The sequence below is a fragment of the Oncorhynchus mykiss genome, chromosome 11 (assembly GCF_013265735.2).
Source record: "Oncorhynchus mykiss isolate Arlee chromosome 11, USDA_OmykA_1.1, whole genome shotgun sequence".
Lineage (NCBI taxonomy): Eukaryota > Metazoa > Chordata > Actinopteri > Salmoniformes > Salmonidae > Oncorhynchus > Oncorhynchus mykiss.
The window spans coordinates 62,801,200-62,824,204 of NC_048575.1; the positions used below are offsets into that span (position 1 = coordinate 62,801,200).

The 23,005-nt window shown below is 43.1% G+C and overlaps 2 protein-coding genes across 9 annotated transcripts in view; both read right to left on the reverse strand.

Moving 5' to 3' along the window:
- LOC110536206 (solute carrier family 23 member 2) overlaps nucleotides 1–3,001 on the reverse strand; it is a 63,965-nt gene extending 60,964 nt beyond the window's left edge. The window contains exon 1 of one of the 3 annotated variants that reach the window (XM_021621837.2): nucleotides 2,361–3,001. The gene's annotated coding sequence lies outside the window, so the exon portion shown is untranslated. Of the gene's footprint in view, nucleotides 1–2,037; nucleotides 2,331–2,360 lie in introns of those variants that run through there. The other 2 variants (XM_021621836.2, XM_036936085.1) reach the window with 2 other exon arrangements.
- A 636-nt stretch (nucleotides 3,002–3,637) lies between these two features.
- LOC110536207 (calsenilin) overlaps nucleotides 3,638–23,005 on the reverse strand; it is a 75,038-nt gene continuing 55,670 nt past the window's right edge. For all 6 annotated transcript variants that reach the window (XM_036936090.1, XM_036936089.1, XM_036936088.1 and 3 more), the window contains 6 exons: nucleotides 22,311–22,435; nucleotides 19,415–19,484; nucleotides 19,010–19,188; nucleotides 18,808–18,912; nucleotides 18,571–18,633; nucleotides 3,638–6,268 (listed from right to left, as the gene is read on the reverse strand). In XM_036936090.1, the coding sequence (XP_036791985.1) occupies nucleotides 6,221–6,268; nucleotides 18,571–18,633; nucleotides 18,808–18,912; nucleotides 19,010–19,188; nucleotides 19,415–19,484; nucleotides 22,311–22,435 (590 nt within the window). In that variant the 3' untranslated portion in view covers nucleotides 3,638–6,220. The remainder of the gene's footprint in view (nucleotides 6,269–18,570; nucleotides 18,634–18,807; nucleotides 18,913–19,009; nucleotides 19,189–19,414; nucleotides 19,485–22,310; nucleotides 22,436–23,005) is intronic.

Sequence of the window (23,005 nt, forward strand, 5' to 3'; positions counted from 1 at the left end):
ATTTAACACTCCAGTGTTAATCTGCTAAATTGTAATTACTTCACTACTATGGCCTATTTATTGCCTACCTCCTCACGCCATTTGCACACACTGTATATAGACTTTTTCTTTCTATTGTGCTATTGACTGTACGCTTGTTTATTCCATGTGTAACTCTGTATTGTTGTTTGTGTCACAGTGCTTTGCTTTATCTTGGCCAGGTCGCAGTTGTAAATGAGAACTTGTTCTCAACTAGCTACCTGGTTAAATTTTATTTTTTTTACTATGTTTTACTGGTAATGGAGACATACGTAAATGACTAAATAACTTTTTGGTCAGTGTGGTGTGTGTGTAACCTTTATTTAACTAGGCAAGTCAGTAAATTACAAATTCTTATTTACAATGACTGCCTACCCTGGACCAATTGTGCGCAGCCCTATGGGACTACCAATCACGTCCGGATGTGATACAGCCTGGATTCGAACCAGGGACTGTAGTGACATCTCTGGCACAGATGCAGTGCCTTAGATTGCTGCGTTCATGTGTGTGTTAACTATTTAACTGAACTAGAATGCTTAATAGGCAGCTAAAATTTTAAATATCAGTTATTGGTATCGTTTTTTTGGGCAAGGAAAATATTGTATATCGGCCAAAAATGTCATATCGGTGCAGCACTAGTCTAATCCAAATTACGGATGGCCTCTTATGCGCTTGTCGTCCTTATGCCATAGTTTGTACATCTTAATTGTCAGTAGAAACCACATATGTTTAAGCAAGTCTGCCATATCAGCTATGTTTTTTTTAAAGGCAGTAAATGAGGCTGAATGAATTGTTTCGCTGCCAGACAAGGCTCCGCTGATTGCCAGGTGTAGCAGTGGTAAGGATTCACTCCACCGTGCTGAAAAGAAAGCTCTGCTGTTGGGAACGCATGTAGGCCTTAACAGTTTGTGGGCACCATTTGTTGCCGTTATAGTGCAATTAATATATTGTTTTGTGGCTTTGCTTGCATGCATCAATTTTATATATATATATATATATATACACACACACACACATTCAGTTTGCCCCACCAAGATTTACATGCTAAAATCACCACTGCATGGGATGAATACTTTTTGTTATGCCATTTTAAAGCTAATGTCCTGCTATTCTACAAATTTTGCCATATCTTGTGTGTTCATGTGATATTTGAATGCCAAACATTACAACATAATCAATGGGCGAAAAAACCTAGCCAAATTGTTTTTGCTGACATGGGCTTGGAGATTTCTGACAAGTTACAAATAGCTCTAAGATCTGCAATGACTGACATGACAAGAGGAAAACTGCTGATGCACTACCCAATTAACGAAATTGCACCTTGTACATTCAACTATTACAACTTTCAGGAGTAAATTGAAAGCCGGACTGAGTTCCTTAAAAAGTTTCCCTTCCCAGTATGGGAACCACTCCCATTCCAACAGGTAGCCTAGCCGTTAAGAGCGCTGATTCAAATCACGGAGCTGGCAAGGAGGAAAAATTCTGCCCCTGAGCAAGGCAGTTAACCCCCCTGCAGGTAGCCCCCCTGCACTTCTCTGATTCAGAGGTGTTGGGTTAAATGCGGAAGACACATTTCAGTTGAATGCATTCAGTTGTGCAACTGACTAGGTATCCCCTTTGCCCATAGAGGGTGCTGTTGAGGCCACTGTGTACCATTGCAAAACAGTGCGTTTTATTCAGTTGAGCCTCCACTGCTTCACACACTTGTTATAAGATAAAGGAAAGGGAGAGAAGTCATAGGTATTTTATTAGGATCCCCATTAGCTGTTGGGAAAGCTGCAGCTACTCTTCCTGGGGTCCACACAAAACATGACATTAACAGCTCAAGAACAAAAATACATCAATAAAACAAATGTCACAAGTAGCCAACATATCACTACATAGACAAACTATCTAGGTCAAATAGAGTCTAGGCTAATAAATAGAAAGCAAGGCGTCCTACTTTTCCACTGCGTATCTCTTATTAAATGATGAGGCCGTCTGATTAGGCGCATGCATCGCTATAGACATGATCCTTACCCGTTTGCTATTGGTCCATTATTGGATGGTCTCCCTTTGTATACTACGCCAGGGTTTCCCAAACTTGGTCCTGGGGCACATTTTGGGTTTTGCCCTAGTACTACACAGCTGTTTCAAATAATAAACGCTTGATAAGTTGGTTATTTGAATCAGCTGTGTAATGCTATGCCAAAAACGTGTAGGGGGGGGGGGAGCAAGACCGAGTTTGGGAAATCATGTGCCACACTAGCTAACGCGTCTTATACCTAATCGCGAGAATGATGCAAATACGGTTTAATAACCTAGTGAACAGTAAACAGCCGGTTTCCCGGGTAAAGACTCACCTGCCCTGGGGAAGGAGAACCGACAGGACTCGATTCCCGGGGTTAGAGTCCCCGTGTCGGTGAGGTTAGGGTTGGATAGGCTACAGCCAAAGCTAAACCCGAAAATAACCTTAAAATGAAACCGAAAGGAGCTCTAGATGTGTGTAGGTCCAGTTCTTAGTAGAAAATACCTATTCTTGTAGTCTACCACGACAGTGGATGTCAGACAGCAATGTCTATAGCTACAGAAGGATTTTGTCTTACATATGTACGGGCTTGACTGGAGACACAATAGCGCATGCTCAGGCCCTTGAAGTCCTTCCTCTGTCTTCTCCTTCAGAACTGTGCTTCAACCAATCGGAGGCTTTCGTACCTGTGATGCAAGCCGGACTGTCATTCGTTGTGTTCATAGGGGACGCTGATTCTATAAACCTAGTCTACTCATTCTCCTCCTCCTTCCCTTCCTTTCTCTCCTCCCTTCTCTCTCGCTTTCTCGGTACTCTCCGTTTCGCTACTAAACTCATCATTGTTATGAAAAAAATGGCGTCTTCCTCTTTATCCCTTGGTCTGTGTATATTTGCGACGTTCTATAGTGCCATCTAGTGGTCTTCTAGGCAGATCGCAGCAACATTACTTAATTTACCTATTCGCTGGGTACGTCCCAAGTATGCCAAATAGCAATATCACCATGCGTCAGGATGCATGCGCCACAATCATGAACATGCGGCCCAAATTGCAGTGATTGGGATTAGTTAACTACATGTTAACTAGGCCTAAAACTAGTAGGCCTAGTTTAATTACATTTTGCTGTAGCTTGGTGGTAGTTGAATAAAATAAAATCTTGGTAGTGTTTTGACTAGTTAATATCTTTTTACCATGTAGTGGTGTCGCTAACTACTGGAACTACACAGTTTTTTGCAAAAGAAAATAAAATATTGGTGGGTGAAGTAGGCAAGAATTTCCTTTCTTTTTCAGCATGAGACCTGCCTAAGACGAGACTTGAAACACATTTTTGGTGTTTAATAGGATAAATTGCACATTATGTTAACATTGACTCCAGAGTGACCTGTCTTGCAATTTGTAGCCTATACATTTCAGATTGCAATTCATAACATATATATATATATATATATTTTTTTAAACCTTTATTTAACTAGGCAAGTCAGTTAAAAACAAATTGTTATTTTCAATGACAGCCTAGGAACAGTGGTTTAACTGCCTGTTCAGGGGCAGAACGAGAGATTTGTACTTTGTCAGCTCGGGGATTTGAACTTGCAACCTTCCAGTTACTAGTCCAACGCTCTAACCACGCTACCCTGCCACCCCAAATAGCATATCATATCATAACATATCATGAAATGGATGATGGAATTCCACAAATTAATACATACCATACGAAATGTAACATATCATAGTAACTGGAGTGTCGCAGATTTAAGTTTACTATGTTACGTCTAAACATGGTTCCAGGTTGGCCAAATAGGTCACCTAAAACAATACCAAGAGGGGGGAGAAACACAATACTGCTTTAATGTAGGCCTACTAAAAAACTATGTCTCCAGATTGTATTATGGACATCAGAAGCACTGTAATACTGTGCAATCCTCCTACTGTTGAAATGTGGACTGGGCAATAACCAGTTTCCTTCAGTTTTACTGCATGACTTTATCTGTGTGTGAGTGAGAAAGAGAAAGAACGCTCTAGGCCAGGCCATGCTGTCTGTGTATGCTTTAGTTCCATGGTCTGGTCTCTAGTCTGTTTCATTCATTCATGCCACACACACACGGACATACCTAATCTGTTCTAGGCTAGGTCACATGAGTTATGTTGTTATGGGAGAGACAGAGAAAACCTCTGTTACAACACTCTACTTCTGAGACAACATGTGATTTCCTAGAACAGGTCCACTGGGTACAGTATAGGGCCTTGGGATAGGGGCTATAGTTAGGGCTTAAGTATGGGGGTATGAGGTTGGGCTGGGTATGGGGCTGTGTTTTCTGCAGTCTGAGCAGTCAACATGTTACAGGTACAAATGGTGGTATTACCATATCAGGATTATGGTATAGTTATGGTATAGTTTTGCTGTCTCAGAATTGTCCCTGGTTTCAATGAGAAAATGTAATGACACTTTATGCCACAGGAACACTGTTCCCGTATTCACTACTGTATATATATGTAGTACAACAACAACAACAAACACATACCTTATCATGGTTTAGGATAGGTAAGTACAGTGATGTCATCACTAGTGGCCAGTGCTCATACCTCAGATCATGACATCGTAGAGGTCCCAAATGGCACCCTATTCCCTTTATAGTGCTCTACATTTGACCAGGGCCATGGCACCCTATTCCCTTTATAGTGCACTGCTTTTGAAAGGGATTAGGGTGCCAGTTGGGTCATTAACAAAACAAAAACTCTGATGAGGGATTAAGAAGAGGGATCAAGCCCTAGCTGTATACTCTGTATTCCTCTGAGGATGGCTTTAGTTTACAACACATATACATCTTAGTATATCTGTCTTATTATTATTACACATATTATAAGGTGGCACTGACATACTGTACATCTAAAGCTTATTCTGACTCGCAGGTCCGTTGGTGACAGAGCAGAACCAGCGAACCTCCATGTGTCACTTAGAACTATGACCAGACGCAACCAGTAGGTATAGAACCCACCGACCGTAGGGGTACCTCTACACTCCAGAACTGACTTGGAATTAAACAAGATACCTGTAGGATCAAATGATCCAATAATTCTTATATTAAACGTGTTAGGCTGCAATTATATGAATTAGTGTTTTGTAAGTGGTAAGAAAACATCCACACAGATTTTGTCTGGCCTTAACTTTAACACCTGTAAGCCATAGTGGAGTACAGGTGAGAACTTGACACCTGGCTTTAGGATGCTATTATTATATATTACTGTCTATACATATCTACATACACACCAAGTTTTTTTTTAGTGGTCTACAGGGACTATCTACATTTACAATCAATGCATTCTCTTCTGGTGCATATTGTACAATATGAACAATTCTTAGTGCAAGCAAATCACACATCACATCTGACAAACATGCTTCAGTTCTTTTCTTTTTAGTGTCCCTGTGGTGTTTGGTGCCGGTGCCCCTGCTCGGGATCAGTCCAGCTTTCTGTACGCTACATCAACTCTCTCAAATACTCTTCAGAGAAGTGTGTCAGTGTGTCCACAGATATCCTTTCCTGGCAAGCCTCTGCTGGGTGGGAAGGGTGTGTGTGTGCGTGTGTGTTTTGTACAGCATTTGTGAGTGTGGGGAGATTGTGTGTGTGTGTAGTATGTTTATGTGCAGACAGATAGTGTGTGTGTACCACATGTGTAAGTGCAGACAGATAGTGTGTGTGTGTACAGAATGTGTAAGTGCCAAGACACTGTGTGTTATAGCTAAAGCATCCTTATCTGGAGGCCAGCAACATCGTGATGGGTTTTTCTCCTCTATTTCCACTCTCACACTCTCCATCATTTGATTGGTCATTTGTCTTTTGGGTCCAATGAGGAGGCAGAGTACTATAAGCTCATAGGATCAGCAGTGTTGAGCAGTTTGGTCCTTCTTTCTTTTTTCTGGGAGGCTGAGAATCTTTAAAGTAGCAGAGGTCCCACTAGCTCTCTTCTCTTTCTCTAGTGTTCTCTTTAGTCCAGAAGCAGTGGCAGGTTGAGACTAGTGCAGCAGTAAAGAAACTAGTTTCTACACATGTACATATCTGTGGATTAGCTAATCCTATACATACTGCACTAGATGTAGTGTGTGTGTGTGTGTGTGTGATTTGGGATTGGACAGAAATGGTGTATAGACAGAAGTACAGGATCGGATGTTGGGGGTATGGCGTAGAACGTTCTGCTGGGGTCTAGAGCACGTTCTCAAAAAGCTGCATGGAGTTCATTATGTTCTCATCCTGAAACAGAAACATACAGGATAGAACATTGAGCGAAAGTCATGAGGCTGTTTTTTTTGTTCACTTGGATTATTAGTCTAAGTAAAACATTCAGCAAATCTCCCACTGACATCTACATAACACTTTACTTGGAGGGGTTATTCACAAGACATTCACAACACCTTTATGAAACCAAACATAACACCTTCATGAGTATTGCAGTAAGATTCATAACCTTCATAACACATTATTCAATATCATTCATAAGGAATTTTCTAAATTAAAGTTCCTTTTCATTACATTACTAAAAGTTATCAGTAACACTGAAATATTTCTCATTTATCCATTGTACAACACAAATGTGTATGTTTACAGCCACAGTACCCAACCCCTTAAGTGTTAACCTAAGAGCACATGTTTTGGGCTTATCTTGATAGAGAACACACTGTAGGCCTAACATGGCATTGGCTCCAGACCAGGAGCCATATAATACAACTTTATTGTCCATGTTACAGAGAACAACAGAAATGTGTCTTCTGCGCTTACAACACAACTCTCCCAGTTAGCACAAACACACGTAGGGCAGCACCCCTGGATGGAGCGCATGTTGCTCAAGGGCCCAACGAAAGGGACTTGTCAGGAACTGAACAGTTACCAGATCAGTTCCCCCCTTATTCCAGCTCCCGGTGTATGTGACAATAAAACATAAAACAATTCTCCAACTGGTAACCTTTCGGCTGCTGGGCTACCTACAGCCCCCCTGGGTGCATCCCTTGGATATCGTCACATATAATAGGGTGGCTAAGCTGAAATTTCCAGAGTGATTGTTCATTTTGTGATAAAAGCACATAATTTTGCAGAGAGAGATTTACGTGTCCTGAAAATATTTAGATATCGTGACATCACAGATATTGCCCCTGGGGGTCATGGCACTCATCTTACAAATTAAAGGTTTAATAAAATAAACATATCCAGGAAAGAGTAGCTTGGCATTACCAACAGGAGTAAACAGCACACGACTGACAGTGACGACTCCTGGGTCAAGTCATTGCTTCCAGTCAAACTCCTGGGTCAAGTCATTGCTTCCAGTCAAACTCCTGGGTCAAGTCATTGCTTCCAGTATGTGTGACCCAGGAGTTGTTCCTGTCAGCTGTGTGTTGTTAACTCCTGAATCAAGATTCATGCTAAGCTGATCCTTCCAGGATTGATAAAAAATAAGGGAGGGGATGTTCTAATCAGTGGTGTAGTAGAGGGTAAACCCACAAACACAGTTTACACACCTGTTTTATTTTTTACAAGCATTTACCCACCTATTGCAGAAGAATGCATTGAAAATAAAGGGAGTGTTAATTTATTCACAGGGAAAGGCGACCAGTGTTTAGCCATATATTTTCTTACCACTACTGATTATGATGAAGACATTGGTAATGTACTAGCTGAAACATGTGAGCTAGATAACAACATAGGTGCAATCCACTTAGTGTGTGCTGCAAATATTGTGCGTCCCCAAATGTTCCACTTTGAAATGCATCCTCTGCAAGAGATGTGCTATATAAATAAGATCTGATTTTATTCCCCTCTGGGTTCCCAGAGAGAGAGATGTGAGCGGACCAAGTACTTTGAGGTTGCTCCAAAGCGGAAAGGTGGAATAAAAGAGTCAGGAGCAGGTTTTCTTAATTGAACGAAGTTCTCTATTGAGGTATTTTTTTCTTCTCAAACACTCCAACACAATCAGATGATCAACCAAGGAAAACACAAATCATCTTTACAAGAAGAAGGAACACAAGGTGAGTATCTTTACACTATAACATAAATCACAGGTGTGTCACCGCCTTAACGATCTGTTCGTGGACAACCCTCTTCGGGTGGTGGTCCGGATCCGTGGTGGCCATTCCCAAAAGGTCATTTGTCCTCTTCTTCTTCCTTCCGAAAGGTATGTCCTCTCCTTTGGAGAAGCAAACACACTTTTCTTTCTCCAGCTCCCCTCACTGCCGGTTCCCTCCTCTCTCTTGTAGGGGAAAGAGAATAGGTCATTAGTACCGTCAGCTGTGCTTCATTGCCTCTGATCACCTTGACTCACATGCCAGGCAGGGCTACTATCCGTGGGACCAGCCTGCCCTCTGGTGGTCCTTCCACATACCTCCCCCCTCAGGACCGGACTGGAGGGCCGGGCGCCAGACGCGCCGTCTTGGTCCGGCAGGCGAGTTCGGCCATGGCGCACCTGTAGCAGGGCCTCCTATTTTCCTTGTCCTCCACGTCCATCAAAGCCACACCCTCCTCTCTTCCATGGTACTTCAGCAGGTTGATATGATAGAGTTGGACCTTCTTCCTCCTGTCAGGTTGCTTGATGACGTAATTGACCGATGAGACCCTTTCTGTTACCTCGTAGGGCCCCCTCCACTGCGCCAGCAAGCGGTGTTCGGCCATGGGCACGAGTATCAGCACTTTCTCTCCCATGGTGAACTCCCTGGGTGTTGCTGACTTATCGTAGGCTCGGCCTTGAGTCTGTTGCGCCTTCTCCATATGTTAATTTACTATGGGCCAGACTGCCGACAGGCGGTCCCTCATCAGAGTAACATGTTCTATCGTCGACCTGAATGGGCATGGTTGGGCATCCCAGGTCTCCTTGGCTAAGTCGATGATCCCTCGACATGGCCTCGACATGGTCGGCCGTAGAGCAATTAGAATGGGGAGAACCCAGTGGACGCCTGGGGTACTTCTCGCAGGGCAAACATTAAGTGGGGCAGAAGCATGTCCCAGTTATTCCCATCTCTGGACACCACTCTTCTCAACATGATTTTAATTGTTTTGTTCAGGCGTTCGCACAAACTGTCTGTCTGCGGGTGGAACATGCTTGTGCGTATCTGTTGAACCTGGTATAACCGACACAAGTCCTTCATCAATCGGGACATGAATGGGGTTCCCTGGTCAGTTAGGATCGTCTTGGGAAGGCCCACCTGGGAGAACAGCATGAACAATTTATTGGCGATTCCCTTTGATGACATGTTGCAAAGGGGTATGGCCTCTGGGAACTTAGTAGCGTAATCTACGACAACCAGGATGTACTCGTATCCTCTGGCGGATTTCGGGAGGGGACCCACGAGATCCATAGCTATGCGTTCGAAGGGGGTCTCTATAATGGGGAGAGGAATCAAAGGACTGTGCAGGTGTGGCCGTATGGCCGTACGCTAACATTGATCACACGTCCTACAATACCTGGCCACATCTAGGGTGACACGGGGCCAATAGAACCTCTGCATGATTCTGTCGATCGTTTTGCCCTGTGCCAGGTGTCCTCCTAGGACGTGGGAATGGGCTAGCTGTAGGACAGTATCCATGTATGGTCTAGGCACCATTAGTAATTTCTGTTTTCCCCCCCTTCATTGCACAACCCAATGCAAGAGACCCTGCCTGATTGCATAGTAGGGAAGAGAGGGCTCACCTGATCCGTCAACATTTCCTCATGACATCCCGTAGGTCTGGGTCTCTATGCTGAGAGGTGCCGAACTGTCCCTAAAATTCTTGGGGCAGGTAGACCTCGGTAGAGGGGTGGGGTGGTTGTTCCCCATCCCCGTCGGTGGTGCCCGAGGGGAGTCTCTTCCATGTTCCCTCCTCTGATGGGGCTTCAAATATAGCCCTTAGCCTCTGGTTGCTCCTTCCTTCCTCCGTCGTATATAACCCTTCGCAGGTGTCTTCATCGGAGGTTTCCTGGAATAGCTGTCAGAGACTTGGGTCTGTATTCTTCCTCTGCTCCAGAGGACGAGGCCGAGGCTACGTTTCCTTGTAGGGCTACCACCTCGGGCTTGGACTTGGTTTTTTTCTTTCTCTGCTTTCCTGCCCCCCTGCGGTGGCCCGGCTGTTGGCATGTGATAGAGAGACCTGATCCCCTTTGTCCGGTGCATAACGTCATCTGCTGAAGCTTCTTATATAGGGGACAGTCTCTCCCGATCAATAATGGCACCTTCAGCTGGGGTACTTTCCCCACCCTGACTGTACACCTTCCTTTCGGGGTGAGAATGGACAGACTCATGGTGGGGTAATAGTGGGTGTCTCAATGGATACAGGATACGGCTACTTTGTCTGGTAGCAGTGTTGCTGTGGTCACCATCTGCTCTTCCACGAACGTAACCATACTTCCAGAGTCGGGAATGGCTACCACGTCTTTCTATTCAAACCGGAATCTCTGGGACTGGGGATATTTCTGGTAATCAACAGAGGTGATCCTGCCCATCTCAGACTGGGATGCGTGGGGACGGGCAGCAATGACTTGGTGGCCATGGACTTGTCCTTTCTGGGACATTGTGGGGCGTAATGGTCCGGAGACTGGCATTTATAGCACCGACCCTGTTGTGTGGGTGATGACTTCTCCCACGTCCGGAGCGGATTTGGTCGTTTCGGTGGCGGACGTGCCTGTGTCAAACAGGCTTGGCAGAGTCCTTCCGGTCCTCCTTTTCACAACTCCCATGTAGATCGGTACATTTCCACAGCCTCGGCTATGGGTTTGCTTGCCCCACGACCCTTTCTAAGTCCCTGGGTAATTCCCTCAAAATCTTGTCCACTACGAGCGTCTCTACGACATGTCCTACTCCTTTTCCGGGCTCCAGCCATTGTTTCGTTAGGTGTAGGAGTGCGAATATCTGGGCACGGATGGGTTGGTCGGCCATATAGGTCCATTGATGGAACTTTTCGGCTCTATCTCGGGCGGTCAGCTGGTACCGGGACAGAATCTCGGTTTTTAGTCGCACATAGCCGGCAGCTTCGCGGGGGTCCAGGTCATAGTAGGCTTCCTAGGCTATCCGGGTCAAAAGAGGCGCTAACTCACTCACCCATTCTGTGGGGGTCCACTCTTCCAAGGTGGCCGTCCATTCGAACGTCATGATGAAAGCCTCAATATCATCCTTTGAGAGACGAGGTAAGATAGCGGCTTCACTTGGCTTCACTCTCGGTTCTTCTCGCCGGCTCAGCTGTTGTTGCATGAGTTCTATGGTTGTCTCCGGTGCTGTGATCAACTGTTGTAGGAGAGCGTTATCCATCCTTCTTGAATGGTTCCTCTGTGTCTACAGGTAGATTTTCATTTTCCTCACTTATCCTTGTGTCACTCGTCCACATAATGCCCGCATTCTCCACCAACGGACCAAGTACTTTGAGGTGGAAAGGTGGAATAAAAGAGTCAGGAGCAGGTTTTCTTAATTTAGGTATTTTTTTTCTTCTCAAAACACTCCAACACAATCCAGGATGATCAAGGAAAACACAAATCTTCTTCTTTACAAGAACAAGGAACACAAGATGAGTATCTTTAAACTATAACATAAATCACGGGTGTGTAACCACCTTAACAATCCGTTTGTGGAGAACCCTCTTTGGGTGGTGGTCCGGATCCGTGGTGGCCATTCCCAAGAAGTAATTTGTCCTCTTCTTCTTCTTTCCGAAAGGTATGTCCTCTCCTTTGGAGAAGCAAACACACTTTTCTTTCTCCAGCTCCCCTCTGCTGGTTCCCTCCTTTCTCTTGTAGGGAAAAGAGAATAGGTGATTAGTACTGTCAGCTGTGCTTAATTGCCTCTGATCACCTTGACTCACATGCCAGGCTGGGCTACTATCCGTGGGACCAGCCTGCCCTCTGGTGGTCCTTCCACAGAGATGACAAGAAAAACAGTAGGTGCCACCCCTACTGCTTTCTCTTGTTAACATGGTTCTCCAGGGTCCCAGTCTGACCCTAGTGACATCCTATCAAGTCAATCTGACGTTTAGAAAATAACAGGGTTGGGGTCAATTCCATTTAAATTCACATCAATTTAGAAAGCAAAACAAATTTATCTGGGAGTTTGTAGAATATTGTATTAATGAGACTTGATACGGCAAAAGTCCCACATTAAATATTGTAAATATACTTTAAATATGGTAAAATATTGTACAATTATTATTCTTTGAAATACTATTTTTCATACAACGTTTAAGCTAGAAACGCCATTGAAATTTAAAACATGTAGACTAGTCAACTTTTTGATAACATTAATACTTACAAACTATTAAGCTTTTTGTCCTCCCCCCAAAAATCTCATCCATTTTAATGCGATTTCTTCAACATTCTAAAGGTCCCAATGTTAAAAACACACAGAATTCCAACATTCTATTCACAGTAAACAACTTTTGACAAAAATCAGCTACTTTGACCATTTTTCAACAAGTTAGACAAAAACGTAGAGCATGCGAAATCTTAGTCTGCTTCTCTGCCATTCAAATCTGAAATCGGAACAGAAATATCTTCTACAAATCAAATGATACAGCTGTTTTAGTAACCAGATCTGTTGTAACTTTCATGGGTTACAGAGTTCATGTTTACAGTTAATTCATTAAGATGTGTCTAAAGATATTATTTACAGTTATTTACATATGTACAAGAGTAATTGTATTACATTTGAAGTGATGGAGAATGAGAACCTCAGTGGCTTGCGAAAGTATTCAATCACTTGGCATTTTTACTATTTCGTTGCATTTCAACCTGGAATTAAAATAGATTTTTCTGTGGTTTGTATAATTTGATTTACACAACATGCCTACCACTTTGAAGATGCAACATATTTTTTATTGTGAAACAAACAAGAAACAACACCAAAAAAATGGAAAACTTGAGTGTGCATAACTATTCCCCCAAAGTCAATACTTTGTAGAGCCACTTTTTTTGCAGCAATTACAGCTGCAAGTCTCTTGGAGTATGTCTCTATAAGCTTGGCACATCTAGCCACTGGGATTTTTGCCCATTCTTCAAGGCAAAACTGCTCCAGTTTCTTCAAGTTGGATGGGTTCCACTGGTGTACAGCAATCTTTAAGTCATACCACAGATTCTTAATTGGATTGAGGTCTTTGCTTTGACTAGGCCATTCCAATACATTTAAATGTTTCCCCTTAAACCACTCGTGTTGCTTTAGCAGTATGCTTAGGGTCATTGTCCTGCTGGAAGGTGAACCTCCGTCCCAGTCTCAAATCTCTGGAAGACTGAAACAGGTTTCTCTCAAGAATTTCCCTGTATTTAGTACCATCCATCATTCCTTCAATTCTGATCAGTTTCCCAGTCCCTGCCGATGAAAAACATCCCATGCATGCTTCACTGTGGGGATATGTTCTCGGGGTGATGAGAGGTGTTGGGTTTGCGCCAGACATAGCGTTTTCCTTGATTGACAAAAAGCTCAATTTCAGTCTCATCTGACCAGCGTACCTTCTTCCATATGTTTGTGGAGTCCCCCACATACCTTTTGGCGAACACCAAATGTGTTTTCTTTTTTTCTCTTTTTCTGGCCACTCTTCCATAAAGCCCAGCTCTGTGAAGTGTATGGCTTAAAGTGGTCCTATGTACAGATACTCCAATCTCCGCTGTGGAGCTTTGCAGCTCCTTCAGCGTTATCTTTGGTCTCTTTGTTGACTGTCTGACTAATGCCCTCCTTGTCTTGGCAGGTTTGTTGTGGTGCCATACTCTTTACATTTTTTAAATAATGGATTTAATGATGCTCCGTGGGAAATTCAAAGTTTTGAATCTGTACACAACTTTGTCCCTGACCTGTTTGGAAAGCTCCTTGGTCTTCACGGTGCCGCTTGCTTGGTGGTGCCCCTTGCTTAGTGGTGTTGCAGAACCTGGGGCCTTTCAGAACAGGTATACTGAGATCATGTGACACTTAGATTGCACACAGGTGGACATTATTTAACTAATTATGTGACTTCTGAAGGTAATTGGTTGCACCAGATCTTATTTAGGGGCTTCATAGCAAAGGGGGTGAATACATATGCACACACCACTTTCCCCCCCAAATGTTTTTTGGAATATTTTGAAACAAGTTTTTTTTTTCATTTCACTTCACCAATTTGGAATATTTGGTGAATTTCCATTACATGAAATCCAAATAAAAATCCATTTAAATTACAGGTTGTAATACAACAAAATAGGAAAAACACCAAGGGGAATGAATACTTTTGCAAGGCACTGTATGTGCAAGTGTTGGTCCCATGTTTCATGAGCTGAAATAAAAGATCCCAGAAATCTTCCATACACACAATAAGCGTATTTCTCTCAAGTTTTGTGCACAAATTTGTTTACATCCCTGTTAGTGAGTATTTCACCAATATATACAAAAAAGACAAAAAATACAAAAAGTAAACGAGAGGACAACAAACCACGTCTGCACTGCTACGCCATCTTGGATGGCATCGTGTGGGCGAGCGGTTTGCTGATGTCAACATTGTGAACAAAGTGCCCCATGGTGGCGGTGGGGTTATGGTATGGGTATGCATTTGATCGATTGGCAATTTGAATGCACAGAGATATCGTGATGAGATTCTGAGGCCCATTGTCGTGCCATTCATCCGCCACTGTCACCTCATGTTTCAGCATGATAATGCACGGCCCCATGTCACAAGGATCTGTACACAATTCCTGGAAGCTGAACATGTCCCAGTTCTTCCATGGCCTGCATACTCATCAGACATGTTACCAATTAAGCACATTTGGGATGCTCTGGATCAACGTGTAGGACAGTGTGTTCCAGTTCCCGCCAATATCCAGCAACTTCGCAGAGCCATTGTAGAGGAGTGGGACAACATTCCACAGGCCACAATCAACAGCCTGAGCAACTCTATGTGAAGGAGATGTGCCGCGCTGCAAAAGGCAAATAGTGGTCACACCAGATACTGACAGGTTTTCTGATCCAAGCGCCTATCTTTTTTTAAGGTGTCTGTGACCAGGCCTAATGAACTGATTTAAATTGACTGATTTCCTTATATGAACTGTAACTCAGTAATATCTTTGAAATTGTTGCATGTTGAGATTATATTTTTGTTCAGTGTACATCTTTCTGTTCCATTGATTAGTATTGGATTACGCTATTGACTGCAAGTACCAGAATGCTTGGCGACAGAAAGTGGAAGTAAAACAAGAACGCTGCAATTATGAAGAAGTGACAAGTGATTAGCCTGGCTTTTGCTAGAAACATTATTTTATTGTTTTGTAAAATTTAAAGTTGTAAAATGTAACGTGAATAAGTATTGTTATTAAAAGAAGCTTTCATTTGATAAGAAAAGTCCAGAGTCATTACTTTGAAGATAGTTATTCTATAGCATCAACTACATTTTCTCTCAACTTTTACAAACTGACATTATGACCACTTTCCTAGCAAATTAGACAAAAACTCTACTTATCTGCTTTACAAATCAGCAATCAGAATATAAATATAATCTACCAATCAGGAGATACAGCTGTTTTAGTATATATTTTAGTAATCTTGCTCTCTTTTTATGAAACCTTTATTTCCTCATATCTCTCAACAATACACGTTATTTTTAACCCTTAACACCTTGAATATATTTTTTGTGTTTCATTTCTCTGTTGGAAAGCAGCATTGTGTGTGGGTGTGGGCACACACCAATCAGAGTACTGAATTTCCCATCATGTTGGCCGCTCTGATGAACCCTCATTCTGCCACTGACTCATTACGTAAGAACTACATAGGCATCATGTAAATCAAGTCGTAACTGCATGTGAACATTTCCTCCATTGTACATTTTTTTGATGGTGATCCAGTTAAGGAATTTAGCTTTAAACACAAGCTCCACAAACCCCGCTGGCTTGCCAGCTTCAACATGCCATCCCCCTGCTTCCTCCATTCCTGAAGAGGGTGGCTCTAAGCATCATAATCACAAGCTCCAACCCTGCTAGTGCAGGGAAGCCCAACCCCAGAAGTAACTCTTCTTATCAACAGTATGCAAGAATTTGATATGTGTTGTCCTAAGAATTCAACATTCTCTGTGTTGGTCTTGCCAAACCCTATTGTCACACCTCTGAGAAGTAGAACTTACGTCATGTAGGACTGATATCTGATTGCAGGTTAACTTAACTCAGGTTTTGAATCCAAGCAACTCAGATGCTCATAAAAGGGTTTAAGATTCAAAGCTCTTTCTCTTCTTTGTTCCTGACCTGTTGTGGTGAGATACTATTTATTTCCTTCTTTCAAATCAAATCAAATGTTATTTGTCACATGCACTGAATACAACCTTACCATGAAATGCTTACTTACAAGCCCTTAACCAACAACGCAGTTCAAGAAAAAGAGTTATGAATATATTTACTAAATCAAAAATAACACAATAAAATAACAATAACGAGGCTATGTACAGGGGGTACCGGTACAGAGTCAATGTGTGGTTGTACAGGTTAGTTGAGGTAATTTGTACATGTAGATAGGGGTAAAATGACTATGCATAGATAATAAACAGTGAGTAGCAGCAGTGTAAATAGTCCGGGTGGCCATTTTATTAATTCTTCAGCAGTCTTATGTCTTGGGGAAAGAAGCTGTTAAGGAACCGTTTGGACCTAGATTTGGCGCTCTGGTTCCGCTTGCCGTGCGATAGCAGAGAGAACAGTCTATGACTTGGGTGACTGGAGTCATTGACAATTTTTGGGGCCTTCCTCTCTCCACCCCATGGACTTTTGGGGCATGGCCTTTCAGGCTATGATTTCTTTCTCCCTGACCATGCTTAGAATAATGCCTTGTAATGCTTGTTAATGCCTTGTAACTTAAGCTTTATGCCTTGTATGTGATTCCATTAGTTTTACAAAGTAATTAAATACACTTATATTTAGAATCCATTCTCAGACATTTCTTCATTGCCTATTACTGTAACTCAACCATAGTCTCTTGCATATTGGTAATTATCTTTATGTCAGATAAACATTTTAATAGGATACTTGCTTAGTCTTATTTTGAGTCACGTGATATATTTAGAATATACACATATCAAAAATGATTGCCCACTACACTGGCTTACCAACTTCAATAGATACTCTTGTGAGAATCTTCCTCTCCCTTGTTATAGACCTTTGTTTCCTCATATCGCTCAGAACATGAATGTCTTTAAAGACTAACAGAACATTGTGGCTTTGTGCTAGGACCCCAAAATGCTGATCCAGCTTTAAATAGGGGTTCTAGCACCGGTCCGAGCACATTTTTACTAAACAGTATGTTGTAAATCATATGTAGTATGATTAGTACACCGTGTGTAGTTTAAGTAAGCAGTAGGCAAGACAGATATCGAACACGGCCTCTGTAGTAGTCTAAAGACAGCTTGTGAATAGTCATTGCGTTCCAAAATGGCCACTCCACCTAAGCCTATAATGGCCATTTCCGCTTTGTCAAATTTAATGAAACTCAGCAGGATTGTAGAACCCACCAACAGGGGGTGGCAGGTAGCCTAGTGGTTAGAGCATTGGCCAGTAACTGAAAGGTTGCTGGATTGAATCCCCAAACTGACAAGGTAAAAAAAAATGGTCATTCTGCCCTGAGCAATGCTGTTCCCCGGGTGCCGAAGATGTGAATGGCGATTATGGCAGCATCTCTCTGATTCAGAGGGGTTAGGTTAAATGTGGAAGACACATTTCAGTTGAAGGCATCCCCCCCTTAACCCCCTTAATGATGGACTGTTGTTTCTCTTTGCTTATTTGAGCTGTTCTTGCCATAATATGGCCGTGGTCTTTTACCAAATAGAAATACAAATCTTCTGTATACCACCCCTACCTTGTCACAACACAACTGATTGGCTCAAACGAATTAAGAAGAAAATAAATCCCACAAATTAACTTTTACAAGGCACACCTGTTTAATGCATTCCAGGTGACTACCTCATGAAGCTGGTTGAGAGAATGCCAAGAGTGTGCAAAGCTGTCATCAAGGCAAATGGTGGCTACTTTGAAAAATCTCAAATATAAAATATATTTCACAAACTCAACTATTATTATGCTTAGTCACCCCACTAACAGGAAATGCATAATTCAATAAGATAATATTGATAATTCCAAGGTGGCATCCTGAAAGATCACGAGAGAGGATAAAAAACACTCAATGCACACAGTCACTAACTCCTAATCCTGCTCCCAGTCTGTTACGTGACTGGTGTGTCAGAGGGTTGGGTACTGTGGCAGTATAAATACACATTTCCACTGTTAAATAATTGTATAATTACAATTTTATTTTATTTAACCTTTATTTAACTAGTCAAGTCAGTTAAGAACAAAGTATTATTTACAATGATGGCCTACCCAGTGATAATCCAATGATACAAAAATATGATGTTGTTTGAATGTTGAATAAATTTGTTAAATGTGAAAAAGTTTGTAACTGAGGATGCTGCAACACTCCTAAAGGAGACTGGTTTCACAAATGTGTTATGAATGCCTTAGTTATAGCCACTACAAGTAAAGTGTTAACAACATCTATGTATTTTATTATTTATTTCAAAATTGAGCTAGCGTACAGATGTGCTGAAATATTTTGTAACTGTGGTACCTTCTGACAGGTCTCAATGAACTCGTCAATGGTCACCACTCCATCTCGGTTTCTGTCCATTTTCTAAAGAAAGAAGAAAGGGAGGGAGGGGTAAGGGAGAGACAGAAAGGAAGGAAGTAAGGAGAGAGGAAGAGAGCAAGTTTAGTGGGTATCAAAAGCTTTTTTTTGGTGTGTGTATGAACAGTGTTTGCGTGTGTGTGTGTGTGTGTGTGTTTGTGCGCACAGCGCGGCACGCACCTGGAAGAACTTATCCACATGTTCAGAGGGTGCCTCGTCCCGTACACTGGGGTAGGTGTACCTGCCCATCATATCATAGATGGACTTCATAATAGCCAGCATCTCCTGAGAAAGAGAGTGAGAGTCAGTTTACCGTGATGTATCTAAAACTAGCCAATCATTTAGATATGCAATGTTTCTATAGTAGCCAATCACAGAGTACCTCTTTAGTGATGTATCCGTCCTTGTTGATGTCATACAGGTTGAAGGCCCAGTTGAGTTTCTCTGTGACTGTCCCTCTCAGAAGAACAGACAGGCCGATCACAAAGTCCTCAAAACGAATAGAGCCGTTTCTGTCCATATCAAACGCATTGAACAGGAAATGTGCATAGGTGGTGGCGTCTGTAGGATAGAAGGAGGGAGGGAATGAGAGAGGTGTGAGGAGACGAGGGAGAGGGAGAGGGAAGGGGGAGAGTGTTAGTGGTAGGAAGACATTCAAATAATCAGCAACCATAGGCTTTTCCTGCCATTCTTCATATAAATCTGTCAGAGTCGGGTGTAGTATTATCACATTCCAGGCACATGGAAACAGAGAGTCAATGGAGATAAAGTAGCACTCTCCTCTCACCTCCTTGGGGAAAGAACTGAGAATAGATGGTCTTGAACGTCTCTTCATCAACCAAACCACTGGGACACTCCTACCAGAGAGAGAGGGGGGGAGAGAGGGAGGGGTGTACAGGGAAAAGCCATGTGTCTATTATTATTGAAGTACGCATACTCAAATCTACTCGATCACATTTATTCATCATTCTCATGTAAAACTCCAAACTGCCCAAAAATAGAGATCCAAGCTCAACCTCTAAGATGGCGCCGAAGAGGATGACTGACGTTTAACATGTTCCTAACCAAATGTGCTATTTTGTTAGTTTTTTTGCATTGTTTGTAACTTATTTTTTTACTTATTTTGTACATAATGTTGCTGCACGGTCTCTTATGATCGAAAATAACTTCTGGACATCAGAACAGCGATTACTCACCACAAACTGGAAAAAGCTTTTTCCTCTAACGAGTCCGACGAGAAGGATATACTGCTCTCCCGGGAACAGGCCCAAATCCCCGTCATTTGCGTTAAAAAAAGATGGAGGAAAAGAGGACGCAGATTGGGCTGCCGTCTGAGAATCCGTAGGCGAGCGAGTAAACTCACACTGCCTTCCGTTCTACTTGCTAATATACAATCATTGGAAAATGAAATTGATGACCTATAATTACGATTATCCTACCAACAGGGCATTAAGAACTGTAATATCTTATGTTTCACCGAGTCGTGGCTGAACAACGACACGGATAATATAGCTGGCAGGATTTTCCATGCACTGGCAGAACAGAGATGCTACGTCTGGTAAGACGAGGGGTGGGGGTGTGTGTCTTTTTGTCAATAACAGCTGGTGTGCGATGTCTATTATTAAAGAAGTCTCGAGGTATCGCTCGCGTGAGGTAGAGTACCTTATGATAAGCTGTAGACCACACTATCTACCAAGAGAGTTCCCATCTATATTATTTGTAGCCGTCTATTTACCACCACAGACCGATGCTGGCACTAAGACCGCACTCAACCAACTCTATAAGGCCATAAGCAAACAAGAAGCACTAGTGCTCCTAGTGGCCGGGGACTTTAATGCAGGCAAACTTAAATCAGTTTTACCAAATGTTTACCAGCATGTCACATGTGCAACCAGAGGATTCCTACTTACAAGCAAAAACTAAAACCGGAAGTACCAGTGACTCGCTCAATACGGAAGTGGTCAGATGACGCGGATGCTACGCTATAGGACTGTTTCACTAGCATAGACTGGAATATGTTCCGGGGTTCACCCAATGGCATTGTGGAGTATACCACCTCAGTCATCGCCTTCATCAATAAGTGAATCGACAACTGCGTCCCCACAGTGACCGTACGCACATACCCCAACCAGAAGCCATGGATTACAGGCAACATCCGCATCGAGCTAAAGGCCAGAGCTGATGCTTTCAAGGAGTGGGACACTAATCTGGACGCTTATAAGAAATCCCGCTATGCCCTCAGATGAACCATCAAACAAGCAAAGAGTCAATTAAGATTGACACTTACATTTTCAACCTCTCCCTGACTGAGTCTGTAATACCTACATGTTTCAAACAGACCACCATAGTCCCTGTGCTCAAGGAAGTGATGGTAACCTGCCTAAATGATTACAGCCCCGTAGCACTAATGTCGGTAGCCATGAAGTGCTTTGAAAGGCTGGTCATGGCTCACATCAACAGCATACTCCCGGATACTCTAGACCCACTCCAAACTGCCCTTTCCCACTTGGACAAAAGGAACACCTATGTGAGAATGCTGTTCATTGACTTCAGATCAGTGTTCAACACCATAGTGCCCAAAAAGCTCATCACTAAGCTAAGGACCCTGGGACTAAACTCCTCCCTCTGCACCTGGATCCTGGACTTCCTGACGGGCCACCTCGAAGGGGGTAAGGGTAGGCAACAACACATCTGCCACGCTGATCCTCAACACTGGGGCCCCTCGGGGGGATGTACTTAGTCCCCTCCTGTACTCCCTGTTCGGCCATGACTGCGTGGCCAAACACGACTTCAACACCATCATTAAGTTTGCTGACGACACAACAGTGGCAGGCCTGATCACCGACAACAATGAGACAGCCTATCGGGAGGAGGTCAGAGAACTGGCAGTGTGGTGCCAGGACATCAACCTCTCCCTCAATGTGAGCAAGACAAAGGAGCTGATCGTGGACTACAGGAAAAGGTGGGCCGAACAGGCCCCCATTAACATCAACGGGCTGTAGTGGAGCGGGACGAGAGTTGTCCACATCACCAATAAATTATCATGGTCCAAACACACAAAGACAGTTGTGAAAAGGGCGCAACGAAAACTTTTCTCCCTCAGGAGACTGAAAAGATTTGGCATGGGTCCCCAGATCCTCAAAAAGTTCTACAGCTGCACCATTCGAGAGCATCCTGACTGGTTGCATCACCGCCTGGTATGGCAACTGCTCAGCATCTGACCGTAAGGCGCTACAGAGGGTAGTGCGTATGGCCCAGTACATCACTGGGGCCAAGCTTCCTGCCATCCAGGACCTAAATAACAGGCCGTGTCAGAGGAAAGCCCGTAAAATTGTCAGAAACTCCAGTCACCCAAGTCATAGACTGTTTTCTCTGCTACCGCACGGCAAGCAGTGCCGGAGCACCAAGTCTAGGACCAAAAGGCTCCTTAACAGCTTCTACCCCCAACCCATAAGACTGCTGAACAATTAATCAAATGGCCACCGGACTATTACACTGCTTTTTTTACATTAGTCATTTGGTAAATATTTTCTTAACTCTTCTTGAACTGTGCTGTTGGTTAAGGGCTTGTAAGTAAGTATTTCACGGTAAGGTCTACACTAATGTGACAAATAAAGTTGGATTTGATTTGCAGTCCCAGTCCCACAGCATCCCCAACCCATCCTCTCTGTTCCACTACTTACGTTCTTGAAGCCCCTGTATAGAGACTGGAGCTCCTTCTTGGTGAACTTGGTCTGAACCTGCAGCTGGTCCAAGCCTTCTGGCTGGTGACGAACCGTAGACAGCTCCAAATCACTCTCACTACTGTCTGTAAACAAGAGAAAAGTGGGAGAGACGGAGACGGAGACGGAGAGAGAGAGAGAGAGAGAGAGAGAGAGAGAGAGAGAGAGAGAGAGAGAGAGAGAGAGAGAGAGAGAGAGAGAGAGAGAGAGAGAGAGAGAGAGAGAGAGAGAGAGAGAGAGAGAGAGAGAGAGAGAGAGAGAAGGGGATAGAGGAGAGGGAAAGAGGGAGAGAAGAGGGAAAGAGGGAGAGAGGAAGGGGAAGACATAGAAATAGAGGGAGAGGGATGGGTAGAGGATGAGTGCATGGCAAGCAGAGTAAGAGAGGAGAAGGAGGGATAAAATGTAAGGCGCGAGATCAAGAAAGAGATAGAATAAAAGTAAAATAGAGCGAGGCAAAAACAAAGCGAGGACTCAAAATGAGAGGGAGGTACCTTCTTTTATAATGTGATCTTTGCAAAGAAACCCATTGATATGTTAGTGTTCACTGATTAGATTTGAGTGAACAGGTGCCAGATTAGTAAGAGTGAAAACTTGAATCCAATTAAAGCCATGACTAAGAATGTTGACTATAAGGCTGTTTGAGGTGTATTAGTCCT